A 15,625-nucleotide genomic window follows, 5' to 3' on the forward strand; every position below is an offset into this window, starting at 1 on the left:
TACCCACTTCTCTCTCCCCCTGCCCTAGTATTTTTGAAGGAAATATTTTTCTAAAAGGCCTCTTTTTAAAAATAAAGTAATAAAAATAAGCACAACACCATTATTGACCAAAAAATATTGATATTAATTCTTTAATATAATCAAATATACAGAATGTTCACATTTTCCCTCATCTCAGTTTTTCACCATTCAATTCAGGGTCCCTTATAATCTATACATTATGTTTGAATAACATCTCTAAGTCACTCTCTCTCTCTTTCTTTTTTTGTTGTTGTTGTTGAGAAAGATTCACCCTAAGCCAACATCTGTTGCCAGTCTTCCTCTTTTTTTTTTTTAATGTCAGCTGCAGCCATAGCATGGCCACTGACAGATGAGTGGTATGGTTCCACACCCGGGAACTGAGACAAGGCTGCCGACGTGGAGTGCACTGAACTTTGACCACTAGGCCATTGGGGCTGGCCCTTAAGTCTCTTTTACTCTCATGTTCCCCTCCCTCTGTTTTCATTCTATGCATTTTACTTGAAGAAACCTGATCGTTTGTCTTATCATTTGTCTTACTTTAAGGTAGAGAAAGGGACAGAAGCACACTCCAGGAGTGTTGACGTTAGGGAGGGGTGCGGGCTGGCTGTTGTGAGCACATTTAGGAGAGGTGGCATCTTACCCAGGGGGTTTTCTGAATCACTGTCTCAGAGCTGCTGGTTTCACCATCCAATTCCATGTGACGCAGGTTCAGAGACTTGCTGTCTGTCCGTCCAGGTACAGGGAGTTTGGGTCGTAGAGGAGCCCGGGTTCTTTGTTTGGCATGAACACCTTATCCTCACTCCTCAGTGTAATACACTCTTGCTAACTTCTAGGATGCTTTTATGTAAGAAATTTGCAAATCCTGGCACAACCTAATCTCTCACTGGGCAGCTTTGGTCACCTAAGGGGCAGCTCAGCCTCATGGTGTTGAGAAGCCGCTTCCAACGAATAGGAGGGTCCAGCCCCTGTCACGTCCCGAAAGCAGATTGCTTCCTGCCTTGGCTTTCTGCTCAGCCTGGTGACGTTTGTCTCCTCCTCTGCAGAGCTAACGCTGCTTCCCTTTAATTGGCCACAGGAGGGCTGGGAAGCAGACAGTTGGAGCCACTTGAGTTAAAAGCAGAGAAGCTGAACCCTGTGTAAGTGGTAAGGCATGAAAGCAAATACTGTTAAATGTTACAAGGAAGGCAGAGTCCAAGATGGCATCATCTCAGCCAGCCATGTGTGTCACTGTGCTTCAAACCAGATGTGCAGCCTGGCATGGGGAGAAGGTTTTCCGGTTGCCTAAACTCATCTTCACATTCCTGTTGCTCTGTTTACTTGAGACACTGGGCCCATTATTTATCCCATTACTCTTCTCTAGGATGGAGCCGGGGCTTGGGGGTGACGGGTGTGAGTTGTTCAGTTGCAATTCTGACCTTGCAGGGTAACTAGGAGAGTTAAACCAAATGATATATGCTGAGCAACTGGAATAGTGCTGGTTCCTAGGAGAGTGGTCCTCATATGGGAGCTAGGATGGAGTTGGGGGTGGGGAGACCAAAAACAAGTTTGTGAAGAAGGAAACTTTTGAGATCTGAGCTGGACCCTGAACAGAGGATTGGATTTGAATGTGAGGAGGTTAGTAGAAAGGGCATTTTGGGTGGAGCCCAAGAGCAGGAACAAAGAAGAGGAAAGAGAGGACCGATTCTTTATGAAATATCAGTCACAGGAGAAGAGTAAATGTAGGGTAGATGTCTTGGATGCTTTATGACTGCATTCAGACTCCACTTAAGACATGCATGTACTTGTAGCTGGCAGGCACCCAAGTTGTCACTGCTTTGTGTTCCCACAGTAGTGGGCCCTTCCCTCTGCTACGGTGCTCGTCATTTTTTTCTAAACACATTTTGTTGTTTGTGGAAGGAGTCTGGACTTTATACTCCAGGAAACAGAAAGAAAAGTACATTCATGGTGCCCCTGAATCTCAGATTTCTTCTAAGCGTAGTGAAGTGCGACAAGTTCTCTACCTCTCATTGTCCATTTTATAATCACAACTTCTTCCAGCTTTTCCTTGTGAGGCAATTTTAGTCATGTACACAGTAGGCAATAGCATGAGCTTCCATGACTCCCGAATCCAGCTTCAACCATTATCATATCAGCTTACAGTGAATTACATTTCATTTACACTCTCATTCATAATATTATCCATAAACATGTCAGGAGATATTTAACGTAACTTCATTATCATTAGCACATTCCCCCAATAATTCCTTAATATAACCAAGCAAAGTTTAAGTTTCTAGTTATCTGAAGTATCATAAATGATTTTTTTCTTCCTGGTTTTCTAAAAAGAAATCAGGTTATTTGTCGTTTAGAGTTTCCCACGGTCTAAATTGCTGAAATCATCTCCTTAGGGTAGGTTAGCAGGTTGCTCTGTCCTCTGTTGTTTTCTGTAAATTGGCAGCTGGATCTACAGGTTTGATCAGATTCAGGTGTCATATGTAGTGATTTGTTTTTCCATCAGGAAGCACATTAAAATGAGTTGTTCATTTGGTTTTAGGTATTTTTGTTTTGTGATCTTAGCCATCCATTCATTAATTCATTGGGAGCTGTAACATGAAAAATGATGATCCATTGATTCCATCATTCTTCGTTATTGGAAGACTTCTCTAAAGGGAAATGTGCTGATCTTCTGACTGGTTATCTAGTTTGGCAACAGTCTTAAGACTAGAATTCATTCTCTGGACATGGGGAGAATAGACACAGCTTTCCAGAGCATGCTCGCACATTATACATCTGAGGAAGATCCTCAGACACCATATTGAAAGCCAGCGGTGCTTTTCAGAAATATCATTGAGTTACTCCAAGACCTCCCTACTGGGACCAAAGACCATCTTGATAAATGCCCAGCTTGCAGGGCTCCAGATTGAAACTGGGGTAAACTGACCACGCAGGTCAGGTAGGAGCTCAGGAAAACATTCCATGAACAGCAGTGGAATTTTTAATTTCTGGCAACATCCTGTGCCGTTGTTTCTCTAGGTTTCAGTGGACCGGATTTTAAAGACCCTGAAAGAAAATGCCAATAAAGCCACAAGTTTACTCCTCAGTACCATACCCCAGATAGGGTCCATGGAATGGTCAGAGACTCTTCGTACTCTGAAGGTGAGTATCCTCAGCCATCTGCAAGCAGACGCTTCCATAGGCCCTCAGCTGCCTTTTCCTCTTATTTGCACTTCAAGCTTGGTCCCTCTACTCATGTATTTTATACTAGCCTAGAGGTTTTCTACAAATTTTCATGCCATTTACTACCATACTAACTGTTTGTGAAACTGAGTAGTCATATATTCTGGCTAGTAATGCAAGACCATTGGAAGTTGATGTGGGGAGAGTTTTCTTAGCTAGTTTGCCAGGTTATTGATGCTGACCTGCTCTACAGTGTGTCTCTACGTCTTCCAAAAGATTTGATAGTGCCTGCTCTGCATGTGGCTTACATTATTCACAAGGCTGCTTTCTCTTTGGCAGATCCACACCAAGTTTCGGCAGCCTTTAAAGCTGAGACACTGACATAGCAATACCAAAATGGTGCTGGGGACTGTCTGCTTACGGTTAATGTTGCATCACATGAAGACAGTAATTCATGATGAACGTCAGATGGGCTGCATATTGGTAGCTTTTCAGCTCCAGTGTAGTCGTGTGCTGCATAATGACATTTTGATCAACAGTGGACTGCATATATGACCGTGATCCCATAAGATTAGTACCATATAGCCTGGGTGTGTGGTAGGCTATACTATCTAGGTTTGTGGAGGTACCCTCCGTGGTGTTCGCACAACAACGAAATCACCTAACCACGCATTTCTTAGAACATATCCCCCTTGTTATGTGAAGCATGACTGTATTGATTCCCGGAATATAATTTAAATCAACTGCCAAGCTCAGAGATGCATGATTTTTATTTGGACATTTTATAACTCTCTTGATCAACCACATTGCATAAGGAGTTGCCTCAAATTGGTCAGATATCACATTGACCTGGTATCCAGAGAGGGTAGCCAGCATATCCTGAGGTCTCCTAGAACACGCCTCTGCTTTTGGGTCTCATGGCAGTAGTTGAGAGAGAATGTGAAAGGTTGATGTAAGCTCTTCCTACACTGCTGAATTACCACTCAGGAGCCCTGCACTGAGAGTGACAGTTTTAGTGTGATGACGTGATATGATAGTAAATGATTGACAGCTGATGGGCGTGGAGGAGCCATGATTCCTAGTGTTTGCTGATTTACGTGGTGTAAATTCTCCAGCACAGCTGATTTCAAGCTACCAACATGAAGCCCCTCATAAGCTGGGAAGTGATACACATTGTTCTTGCAAGCTGGTACAAGCCGGCTGCCGCACACCGGTGTAACTAGGATGCCTCTCAGCGTTTAGGACTGCAGAGTCAGGGACACTGGAATTTGTAATCTGTCTTCCCTAGTAGACTTCAAGTCCCTAAGGGACAGGAAACACGTATGCTGGTTGCAACCTGTATACCTAGGAGATAAATGTTCATTAATGAATAAATGACAGCCCGTTTCTCCCATGAAGTGTGCCATCATAACTGAAGTACAGGAAGCCCTTAGAATTGTGAACAAAAAGAAAACAGAATATAAATTCTAAGAATTGGAGAATGTCAGTTTAAACTAGAAACAGTTACATTCAGATGCATATAATGCAATAGACAAGCCTCGCTTTAGTTTGTCTAAATAAGCATGCCATCGATTGGTGGGAAATGTGACAGATACTTTGTGCTGCTGAGGCTAATGTTACCTGCAAGGTGTGGTCGGTTTTTTTCTTTCTTTTTAAGTTTCCTCATTGACCCCATTTTGACCATAGTCTCTTGAGCTTGAAGATAATTTCTCAAGCAATAAATTTATACTTCAGCTTCATTTTTAAGTAAAAATGCTCAGAAGGTAGAAATCAGTGTTGTCTTTTCCTTCTAGGAAGCTTCTGAAAGTGTGTGTAAAATTGTGTGGTTTTGGATGTCTGCATTTTTAGAAAGTGTTAGTATGTGTAGCTTTCCTCAGATTCTCCAAGTGGGATGTATGACCTAAAAAGAGAAAATGAAGAATTGCTGCTCTAGACACAGTTGAGAATTGTGGCCTCCATTCTCTAGCATGAAGGAACACCTAATCCCTTATTCTGGGGTAGTGTTTCTAGTCCTTCCAACACTGAAATGTATATCATTCATTCACTCACGAATTCATTCCAGAAACACTCAGTGAGCACCCCCTGTAAGTCCAGCTGTGGTTTGCAAAGATATATGAGACTTGCAGTGATGAAGAAGACCCTATTCTCTTTGGACATACTACATATTAAAATTTCAGTGGACTTTTTTCCAGCAGGATAAGGTGAAAGATGGGGGTTCCATAAACGATAATCCAGGCCGAGGGTTGGCGTATAAAATGTGTCCTGGTGGATGTGAAAGGGGACGGAGATAAGTGAGAATCAGAACAGTCCTCTAGATAAGTGTGATGGACGTCACTTTACAGGAAAGGAGAGTGAGGGACCAAGAGTTCAGAGCGATGCTGGAAGTCCCACATCTGGTTAGTGATTTTCAAACTTTGGTGAATATGAGAATATTCTGGAGAGTGTGTTAAAAGTGTATGTCCCCTGAAACCTCACTCCATAAAATAAAAATCTGATTTTTAACAAGCACTCCAGGTGATTATCATGCTCACACATCTGTAAACCCACTGCCTGTGGTAAGTGCTTGGCTGATTGTAATCTGTGCCTGCTTTCTTCCTTTCAGGATATGGCCCGGTTTTCTGTTTTATTACCAAAACATTAAAATAGCATGGCGGGCCAGAAGAGAAGATTTTCTAATTCTACACATTTGGGAAATTGCTGCCTAACTTTGAAAAACATGGAAAAGACATGCAGCTTTCATGCCCTTGCCCGCTAAGGAGGAACATGTATGACAAGACATTGCACGAGTCAGAGATGCCTTGTGTCAGACGTGGACTGCTTCACAAAACAGAAGGAAAGCAAATGACCAGCAAGTGTCTGGAAAAGTCTTACACTTTAGCAAAAAAGACAGGAAGACATCATTTACCCTCCCCCATTAAATTTGTAACAGTAAAGAGTGGGAGGTGACATCCAATTTCCTGTGTTGCCAAGGAATAAGAAGAAGAAATGGGACTCTTAGGCCATTTATTGGTGTGACTGTAAATTGATACAATCTTTTTGGAGGGCAGTTTGGTAAAATGTATCAAAACGCTTACAAAATACACCCTTTGTGCTCGTTACTCCTAGGAATTTATCTTTAAAAAATTATTGGAGATACGTACAAAGAATTAGGTATGAAGAAAGATGTCCAATAGAGTGTTAGTTGTAATAGCAAATATTCAAACGAATCTGAATATCCAAAAATTGGAGGTAAATTATAATTTAGCTATAATTAGATTGTGAAGCTGCCAAGTGAAGATCGTGTTTTCACATAATGGTTAATGTCCTAAAGAAATGGTGACTTTGTAATATGAAATGAAAAACGCATATGTAAGCATTTTACAGTATTGATTTTATTTTAAAATTAACTGTACAAAAAGTCTAGGAAGAGATATATATATATATATTTTTTTTTTTTTTTTTACTGTATTTGAGGCATGGATATTGGAAAATTTTAGTTTTCTTGCTATTTTTCTGTCTCTTCACATTTTTCTACAATGAATATAATCAAATAAAAATAAAGCTGTTTTAAAATATAAAAATGGACTTAGAAAGATCCAGTTCTTGAAAACACCCTGTTTCTGGTAATGAAGCCAAATTTAAAGTAGTAATAAGAGCAGTTCTGTATGAGTTTCATCTTTATTTTGTTAAAAAAGAAGGTCATTAATGACTATACAGTCAGAACGATATTTGTGTTTACAACAACTTCAGAAAAGCTGGGCATTTAATACAGAATATTAAAGGCAAACTATTTAAGAAATCATATATACACGTTATAGTGTGCCAGATCTTTTTCAAATTAATATGACTTTTTTGGAGGTGATGTCAGGATCATGGCAGAGTGAGTTGTTCCCTTTGTCTCTTCCCTCTAAGTTACAACTAAATGGACGTTCATTAACCAGCAGAGCATTCCCTGCACAGCACAACAGGATGTCTGAAAGATCCACACAGCTGTGCATCTGAAGGTGAGGGGACTGAATCCCTGAGAGGCAGTGGAACTAGGTGAGCACACCCCTTCCTCTCCCCAGTGGCAGCAAGCCAGGTTGCAGATCCTCACACAGTGGCCGGGGCAACTGTAAGAGCAGGCAAAGGCAGCCTGGCCCATGCAAACACTTTCAGAGTTTTAGCCCAGCCTACAAGAGGACCCGCTATGCCATGGCAGGCCCACCAGTGGGAATGCTCTACACTGAGTGGTGGCAGCTCAGCCCCCATGAAGGTGCCTGCCTGCCACACTCAGCACAAGCAAGAAGGTACCCAACCAGTCAGAAGATGCCTCACCCTCAGAACACAGCAGCCATTGTGTAGGCACCTCTCCCACCTAGCATAGCAGCTCAGCTGGTCCTCTGCCAAGCACAGCAGCCCCACCCATACAAGAGTGACCTGCCTGCTCAGTGCAGAGGCTCAGCCCTTGTGAGTCCAACCTGCAGATTGGCTGGGGCCAGCCCTCATGAACACAGATCAGCCCTGCCCACACAACCTCCAGCAGATAGGGTGGGATCAGAAAACACTGTTCCTGCTACCTCCCATCAGGGGCAAGTGGAATCTGTGACCTGATACTACCACAAATGTGCTAGCAAAGGATCAGTTCATCAAACACTGTGAAGAACTACAGTAACACTTCAGAGCAGAAGGAAAATGACAAGTCTCCAGAAACCAATCCTGAACTCACAGAAATTTACAGTCTACATGACAGAGAATTCAAAATAGTTGTCATAAAGAAATTCAGCGATTTACAAGACAACCCAAAAAGACAGTTCCATGAGGTCAGGAATAAAATTAATGAGCAAGGAATACTTAGCCAAAGAGATTGAAACTCTAAAAAAAAACCAAACAGATTCTGGATGTGAAGAACACAATTAGTGAGATAAAAAATGATCTAGAAACCATGAAAAAAATAGAACTGATGTTACAGAGGACAGAATTAGTGAATTAGAGGACAGAAATATATAAATGCTTCAGGTAGGGGGGGAAAGGGAAGTAAGATTGAAAAAAAATGAAGAAATTCTTTGAGAAATATCTGACTCAATTAGGAAAAGCAATATAAGGATTATAGGTATTCCAGAGGGAGAAAGGAGCAGAGAGCTTCTTCAAACAAACAGCTGAGAACTTCTCAAACCTTGAAAAGGAACTGGACTTAGAAATACATAAAGACAATAGAACTCCTAATTACATCAATGCAAAAAGACCTTCTCCAAGGCATATATTAAAACTGGCAAAACTCAGTGACAAAGAAAAAATATTAAGGGCAGCAAGGCAGAAGAAAATAACCTACAAAGGAACCTCTATCAGGCTTTCAGCATATTTCTCAGCAGAAACCTTACAAGCTAGGAGAGAATGGAATGATATATTCAAAATATTGAAAGACAAATCTTTCAGCCAGACATACTCTATCCAGTGAAACTTTCCTTCAGATACAATGGAGAAATAAAAGCTTTCCCAGATAAACGAAAGCTGAAGGAGTTCATTGCCAATAGGCCTCCCTTACAAGAAATGATAAAGGAAGCCCTCTAACCTGTAGCAAAAAGGCAAAGGTTTACAAAGCTTTGAGTCAGGAGATAAATAGACAAAATCAGAAAATTGAAGCTCTCTATCAGAACAGGTTAGCAAATGCTTAACTTTAACATAAAAGATAAACATAAGGAAAGCATGAAAAGTAATTATAAACACTTTAATTTAGTCACCAACAACACAAAAAAGAACAATTTGTGACGATAATAACTCAGAAGGAGAAAAGGAAAGGGATTGAACCTGCTTAGGCTAATGGAGCTAAGATGCTGTCAGAAAATGGACTATCTCATTTATGAGATCTTATACAAACCTCATGGTAACCACTAAACGTAAAATCAGAGCAGACCCACAAATCATAAGTATCAAGAAAACTGAGAAAACCATTACAGAAACTCACCAAACTGAAATGGCAATCAGAAATACAAGAGAAAATAAACATTAGAAATATAGAATGCCTGGAAAACAAGATAAAATTACAGTAGTAAGCCCTCATGTATCAAAAATCACTCTAATTGTTAATGAGTGAATTCTCCAATCAAAAGACACAGAGTGACTCAATGGATTAAAAAACAAGAACCACAATACCCTGGCTCCAGGGAACACATTTCAGCTCTAAAGACAAATGTCAGCTCAGAGTGAAGGGATGAAGACAATACTCCAAGCAAATGTCAAGCAAAAGAAAGCCAAGGTGTTGCCTGAGATCAGGCAAAGCAGCCTTAAAGATAGAAAAGACAGTGAGAAACAAAGAGGGGCAGTATATAATGACAAGAGAGACATTCCTCCATAGGAAATAACACTTATGAATATATATGCACCTAACACAGGAGCACCAAAGTATATAAATCAACTACTAATAGACCTAAAGGGAGAAACTGATAGCAACGCAATAATAGTAGAGGACCTCAACACCCCATTTTCATCACTGGATAAATCATCCAGATAGAAAGTCAAAAAGGAAACAGTGGCCTTAAATGAATCACTATACCAGATGGACTTATTAGATATATATAGAACACTCCATCCCAAAACAGCAGAATACACATTTTTCTCAAGTGCACATGGAACATTCTCAAAGATAGACCATATGTTGGGAAACAAGGCAAGCCCCAATGAATTTAAGAAGATTGAAATATCACACATCTTTTCTGATCACAATGCTATGAAACTAGAAATCAACTACAAGAAAAAAGCTGGGAAAGGCACAAAGCACAAATATGTGGAGATTAAACAGGATGCTACTGAACAACCACTGGATCAATGAAGAAATCAAAGGAGAAATAAAAAAATACCTGGAACATGGAAGCAACCTAAGTGCCCATCGACTGATGATTGGATAAAGAAGATATGCTATATATACAATGGAATACTACTCAGCCATAAAAAAGGATAAAATTGTCCCATTCACAACAACATGGATGACCTTGAGGGTATTATGTTAAGTGAAGTAAGCCAGATAGAGAAAGACAATCTCTGTATGACTCCACTCATATGTGGAAGTTAAACATGTGGACAAGGAGAACAGGATTAGGGGTTACCAGAGGAAAGGGGGAGTGCGGGGTGGGCACAAAGGTTGAAGTGGTGCACCTCTAATGTGACTGACAAATAATAATGTACAGCTGAAATTTCACAAGTTGTAAGCTATCATTACCTCAATAAAAAATAAAATAGAAAAAAAGAACAAGAAAAAAAATACCTGGAGATGAATGAAAATGAAAACAATGTACCAACTCTTATGGGATGCAGCAAAACCAGTGCTAAGAGGTAAATTTATAGCAATACAGTCCTACTTCAACAAAGAAGAAAAATGTAAAATAAGCAATCTTTAACTACACCTAGCAGAACTAGAAAAAGAAAAAACAAACAAAGCCCAAAGTCAGCAGAAGGAGGAAAATAATAAAAATTAGAGCAGAATTAAATGAAATAGAGACTAAAAAAGCAATACAAAGGATCAATGAAACTAAGACCTGGTTCTTTGAGAAGGTAAAATTGACAAAGCTTAGCCAGATCCACCAACAAAAGAAGAGAGAAGGCACAAATAAATAAAATTAAAAATGCAAGAGGAGAAATTACAACAGATACCACAGAAATACAAGGCATTATAAGAGAATACTATGAAAAACTATATGCCCACAAATTTGATAACCCAGAAGAAATGGATGAATTCTTAGACTCATAAACCTCCCAAAACTGAACCAAGAAGAAATAGAGAATCTTCACAGACCAAAATAAAGAGATAGAAACAGCAATCAAAAACTTCCCAAAAAACGAAAGTCCAGGCCCAGATGGCTTTTCTGGAGAATTCTACCAAACATTCAAAGAAGAGTTAATACCTTTCCTTCTAATATTCTGAAAAATTGAAGTAGGTGGAACGTTTCCTAACTCATTCTGTGATGCCTACATCACCCTGACACCAAAACCAGACAAGGACAAATGAAGAGGGAGAATTACAGGCCAATATTGCTGATGAACATAGATGCAAAAATCCTCAGGAAAATACTGACAAATAGAGTACGGCAATACATTAAAAGGATCATACACCATGACCAAGTGGGATTTATACCAGGGACACAGGAATGGTTCAACATCTGCAAACCAAAGTGACATACCACATTAGCAAAATGGTGAATAAAAACCACATCACCATCTCAATAGATGCAGAGAAAGCATTTGACAAGATCCAACATCCATTTGTGATAAAAACTCCCAATAAAATTGGCATAGGAACAGAGTACCTCAACATAATAAAGGCCATATATGACAAACCCACAGCCAACATCAAACTTAATGGTGAAAAACTGACAGCCATCCATCTGAGAAAAGGAACAAGACAAGGGTGTCTACTCTCACCACTCCTGTTTGACATAGTACTGGAGGTTTTGGCTAGAGCAATTAGGTAAGACAAAGAAATAAAAGGTATTCAGTTGGAAACAAAGAAGTAAAACTCTCGCTTTTTGTGGACATCATGATTCTATACATAAAAAACCCTAAAGAATCCACCAGGAAACTATTAGATATAATCAATAACTACAGCAAAGTGGTGTGGTATAAAATCAACCTACAAAAATCAGTTGCATTTCTACACACTAGAAACAAACTAGCAGAAAGAGAAGTCAAGGATACAATCCCACTTACAATCACAACAAAAAGAATAAAATATCTAGGAAAAAATTTAACCAAGGAGGTGAAAGACCTTTGCACTGAAAACTATAAGACGTTATTGAAAGAAATTGAAGAAGACATAAAGAAATGGAAAGAAATTAGATATTCCAGTCCATATTCATGACTGGAAGAATAAACATAGTTAAACTGTCCATACTACGTAAAGCAATCTACAGATTCAATGCAATTCCAATCAGAGTCCCAATGACATTCTTCACAGAAATAGAACAAAGAATACTAGAATGTATATGGAACAACGAAAGACCCCAAATAAGCCAAAGCAATCCTGAGAAAAAAGAACAAAGCTGAAGACATCACAATCCCTGACTTCAAAATATACTACAAAGCTATTGTAACCAAAACAGCATGGTCCTGGCCAAAAAACAGACACACACAGATCAGTGGAACAGAACTGAAAGCCCAGGAATAAACCCACATATCTATGGGCAGCTACTCTTAGACAAAGGAGCCAGGAACATACAATGGAAAAAAGAAAGTCTCTTCAATAAATAGTGTTGGGAAAAGTGGACAGCCACATGCAAAAGAATGAAAGTAGACCATTGTCTTACACCATACGTAAAAATTATCTCAAAATGGATTAAAGCCTTGAATGTAAGACCTGAAACCACAAAACTCCTAGAAGAAAATATAGGCAGTACACTCTTTGACATCAGTCTTAGCAGCACCTTTTTGAATACCATGTCTACTCTGGCAAGGGAAACAAAAAATAAGCAAATGGAGCTACATCAGACTAAAAAGCTTCTGCAAGGCAAAGGAAACTATGAACAAATCAAAAAGACAACCCATCAACTGGGAGAAAATATTTGCAAGTATATATCGAACAATGGGTTAATTTCCAAAATATATAAAGAACTCATACAATTCAACAACAACAAAAAACCTGATCAAAAAATGGGCAGAGGATATGAAAAGACATTTTTCCAAAGAAGATACACAGAAGGCCAACAGGCACATGAAATATGTTCAACATCACTAATTATTAGGGAAATGCAAATCAAAACTACAATGATGAAGACAAAAAATAACAAGTGTTGGAGAGGATGTGGGGAAAAGGGAACCCTCATACACTGCTCATGGGAATGCAAACTGGTGCAGCCACTATGGAAAACAGTATGGAGATACTCAAAAACTTGAAAATAGAAATACCTCATGATCTAGCTATCCCACTACTGGGTATTTATCCAAAGACCACGAAATCAACAATACGAAGAGATTTATGCACTCCTATGTTCATTGCACCATTGTGCACAATAGCCAAGATGTGGAAGCAACCCAAGTACCCACTGACTGATGAATGGGTAAAGAAAGTGGTATTAATACATACAATGGAATACTACTTGGCCATAAAAAAGACCAAATTGTCCCATTTGCAACAACATGGATGGACCTTGAGGGTATGATGTTAGGTGAAATAAGCCAGACAGAGAAAGAGAAGAATGTTTATTTCACTCATATGTAGAAGATAAACACTGGGATAAAGAGAAGAGATTAGTGGTTACCAGAGGGGAGGGGGTGGGCAAAACAGGTAAATGGGCACATATGTATGATGACAGATAAAAAATAGACTATTCATGATGAGCACTATGTAGTCTATACAGAAACTGATATATAATAATGTAACCTGAAATTACACAATGTTATAAACCATTATGACCTCAATAGAATAATTTTTTAAATATTTGACTTTTGTTTCTACTGCTTTTTATGAATTGATGTATTATTTTACATGAGTTGGTAATTTTTGCCTTTAATAATGAAAATGGAAGCTAGCTTCTTAACTTTTTTACTGTTAATTTTATAGGAATGTGTTTTGTTTTCTATCACAGGGAGATTTTTTCCTCAGATAAATTATTACCTTTCATCGTGGTGTATTACTAGATCCTTTAGTGATTATCTCTTGTCTGTTTAAAGAGTCCATAAAGCCGATCTGTTTGTGTCTAGGGGGCTGTCTTCAAGATAATAAGCTGCTAATTGTAAACAGTAAAATAAACCAGTTACCCTCCAGCATTAATGTTCAGCTGTTTGCGTTGCATCTGATGTTGACTCTTGGATTCTCTGATGCAGTGGTTTCAGCTCTGGCTGCACATTAGAGATCCATTGATGCCCGAATGGATCTGAAGCCTGGGTTCTCTGGCTCTGTAACCGGTGATTTGTTTCACTGTGCTGTGATAGATACTATACCTTACTTTCCATCATTCTCAGTAGATGTCTGAGGATGTCAAGGCAAAATCATGTGAGCATTTTTCTTGTTGCCTTCAGAAAGCACAGATCTCCCCAACTTACAGAGGTTCTTTTCTTCATCCAGTTGCCTTTTAGCAACCTCATTTTCAGGCTTCTCAAATGGAGCATACTCCTGTTTTCTGTTATCCATCATTTGCTCTTTATATAAAGCTGATATAATTTTCCTCATGCCTCAGTCTTGAGGACCTTGCTGACCGTTTCTTCCTGGAATGCTTCTCACTTCTGTCATGCTTCACCACAGGGACTTTTTTTTTTAAGCTACAAAATTAAGTGAGCACTGTATTCAGTTTTGAGCATTTCAGAGTTTCCCCAGTGGATTATAGGCATAATGGAAAAGCTCTAGCTTAGTGACAGCCCCTTGGAAGAGTGCCAAGATATTGATTAGTGGATTTGCATCTGCCTAGAAATCTTTATTGGCATTATAAGGCCCTTATTTTTGTTTTGCATTGGTTTTCATTATTTTGAGGATGACACAACCAGAATAGTTCATATGCAGAGTGTTAACCAAAAGAGAGTGGAGAACATCTTGCAGCTACAGAATGACATTTCCTAATTTCATTTACCTACTTGGATACATTGCTTGTGGGATTTAAAGTGATTTATTTCAAATTTCCCATTGTTAACACTTTTCCCAGTTCTTAGTTGATTATAAGCATGCTGTCTTGTGGGCATATTGTGTGTGTGTTGGGTAGGGAGATGTATGCTTGTTTGTGTGTGTGTGCTGTGTGTAGTAAAAGTTAAAGTTTTGTTTTTCAAGAGTATGTGTTTTGTAAATTTAATTGTGTCTTTATCTTACTGTATTACTGTACCAAACACAGTCCTACTTGTAGTAAATGGAATGTATATTACCCTACATTGTGAAGATCATTGGTAAAATCAATATACAGTATCTTTTGAATTTGGTAGGTGAAAGATACATGCCATTGTTTTAATTGTTGTATTTTTATTTTTAGTAGTTGGAACTTCATTTAATAAACTTTAAAAACAAAAAAAAAGACTGGAGAAGAGTAGAATAGGAGGGTTGCAATTGAGACCTGACAATATTTTGCAATTAATATCAGTGCATCCTGGAGTTGTTTATAATAGGCAAAAGCTTACAAAGGGCTGAAATTCTCAGTGGTCAGGGGATGTCTAAGTAAAGTGCCTCAATTCAAATAAACAATGCATCTCTCTGCACCAGTATGGAACAATGTCTGTGATAAAGGTGGAAATCAGAAAAATACATACAGTAAAATAATGCAGTTTGTGTGGGTGCGTAGATAGCATATTTATGCTTTATGTTCATAGCAAGTTTCTGGAAGGAAGCTTAGTAATAACCTCTGAGGTATGACTCTGAGACCTACTACCTCATACCTTTATGTACTGTTTTAACTTTTTACCATAAGCATCTACTCTTTTAACTTATCATTTTAAGGCACGGAGACTAGAGGAGACTGGCTTTGCAGCAGTTCATGTAAAATGATAAAATAATGTCTTCCTTAACTCGACATTGAATTCTGTT

The 15,625-nt window shown here is 38.9% G+C and overlaps 1 protein-coding gene across 4 annotated transcripts in view; it reads left to right on the top strand.

Moving 5' to 3' along the window:
- The window catches only part of LOC103543644 (S-methyl-5'-thioadenosine phosphorylase), a 48,292-nt gene extending 41,555 nt beyond the window's left edge, over window positions 1-6,737 (top strand). For all 4 annotated transcript variants that reach the window (XM_070589705.1, XM_070589706.1, XM_070589707.1 and 1 more), the window contains 2 exons: window positions 3,034-3,156; window positions 5,780-6,737. In XM_070589705.1, coding sequence (XP_070445806.1) covers window positions 3,034-3,156; window positions 5,780-5,818 — 162 coding nt within the window. In that variant the 3' untranslated portion in view covers window positions 5,819-6,737. The remainder of the gene's footprint in view (window positions 1-3,033; window positions 3,157-5,779) is intronic.
- The last annotated feature ends 8,888 nt before the right edge of the window (window positions 6,738-15,625 follow it).

The sequence above is a fragment of the Equus przewalskii genome, chromosome 22, assembly GCF_037783145.1.
Source record: "Equus przewalskii isolate Varuska chromosome 22, EquPr2, whole genome shotgun sequence".
Taxonomy (NCBI): Eukaryota; Metazoa; Chordata; class Mammalia; order Perissodactyla; family Equidae; genus Equus; species Equus przewalskii.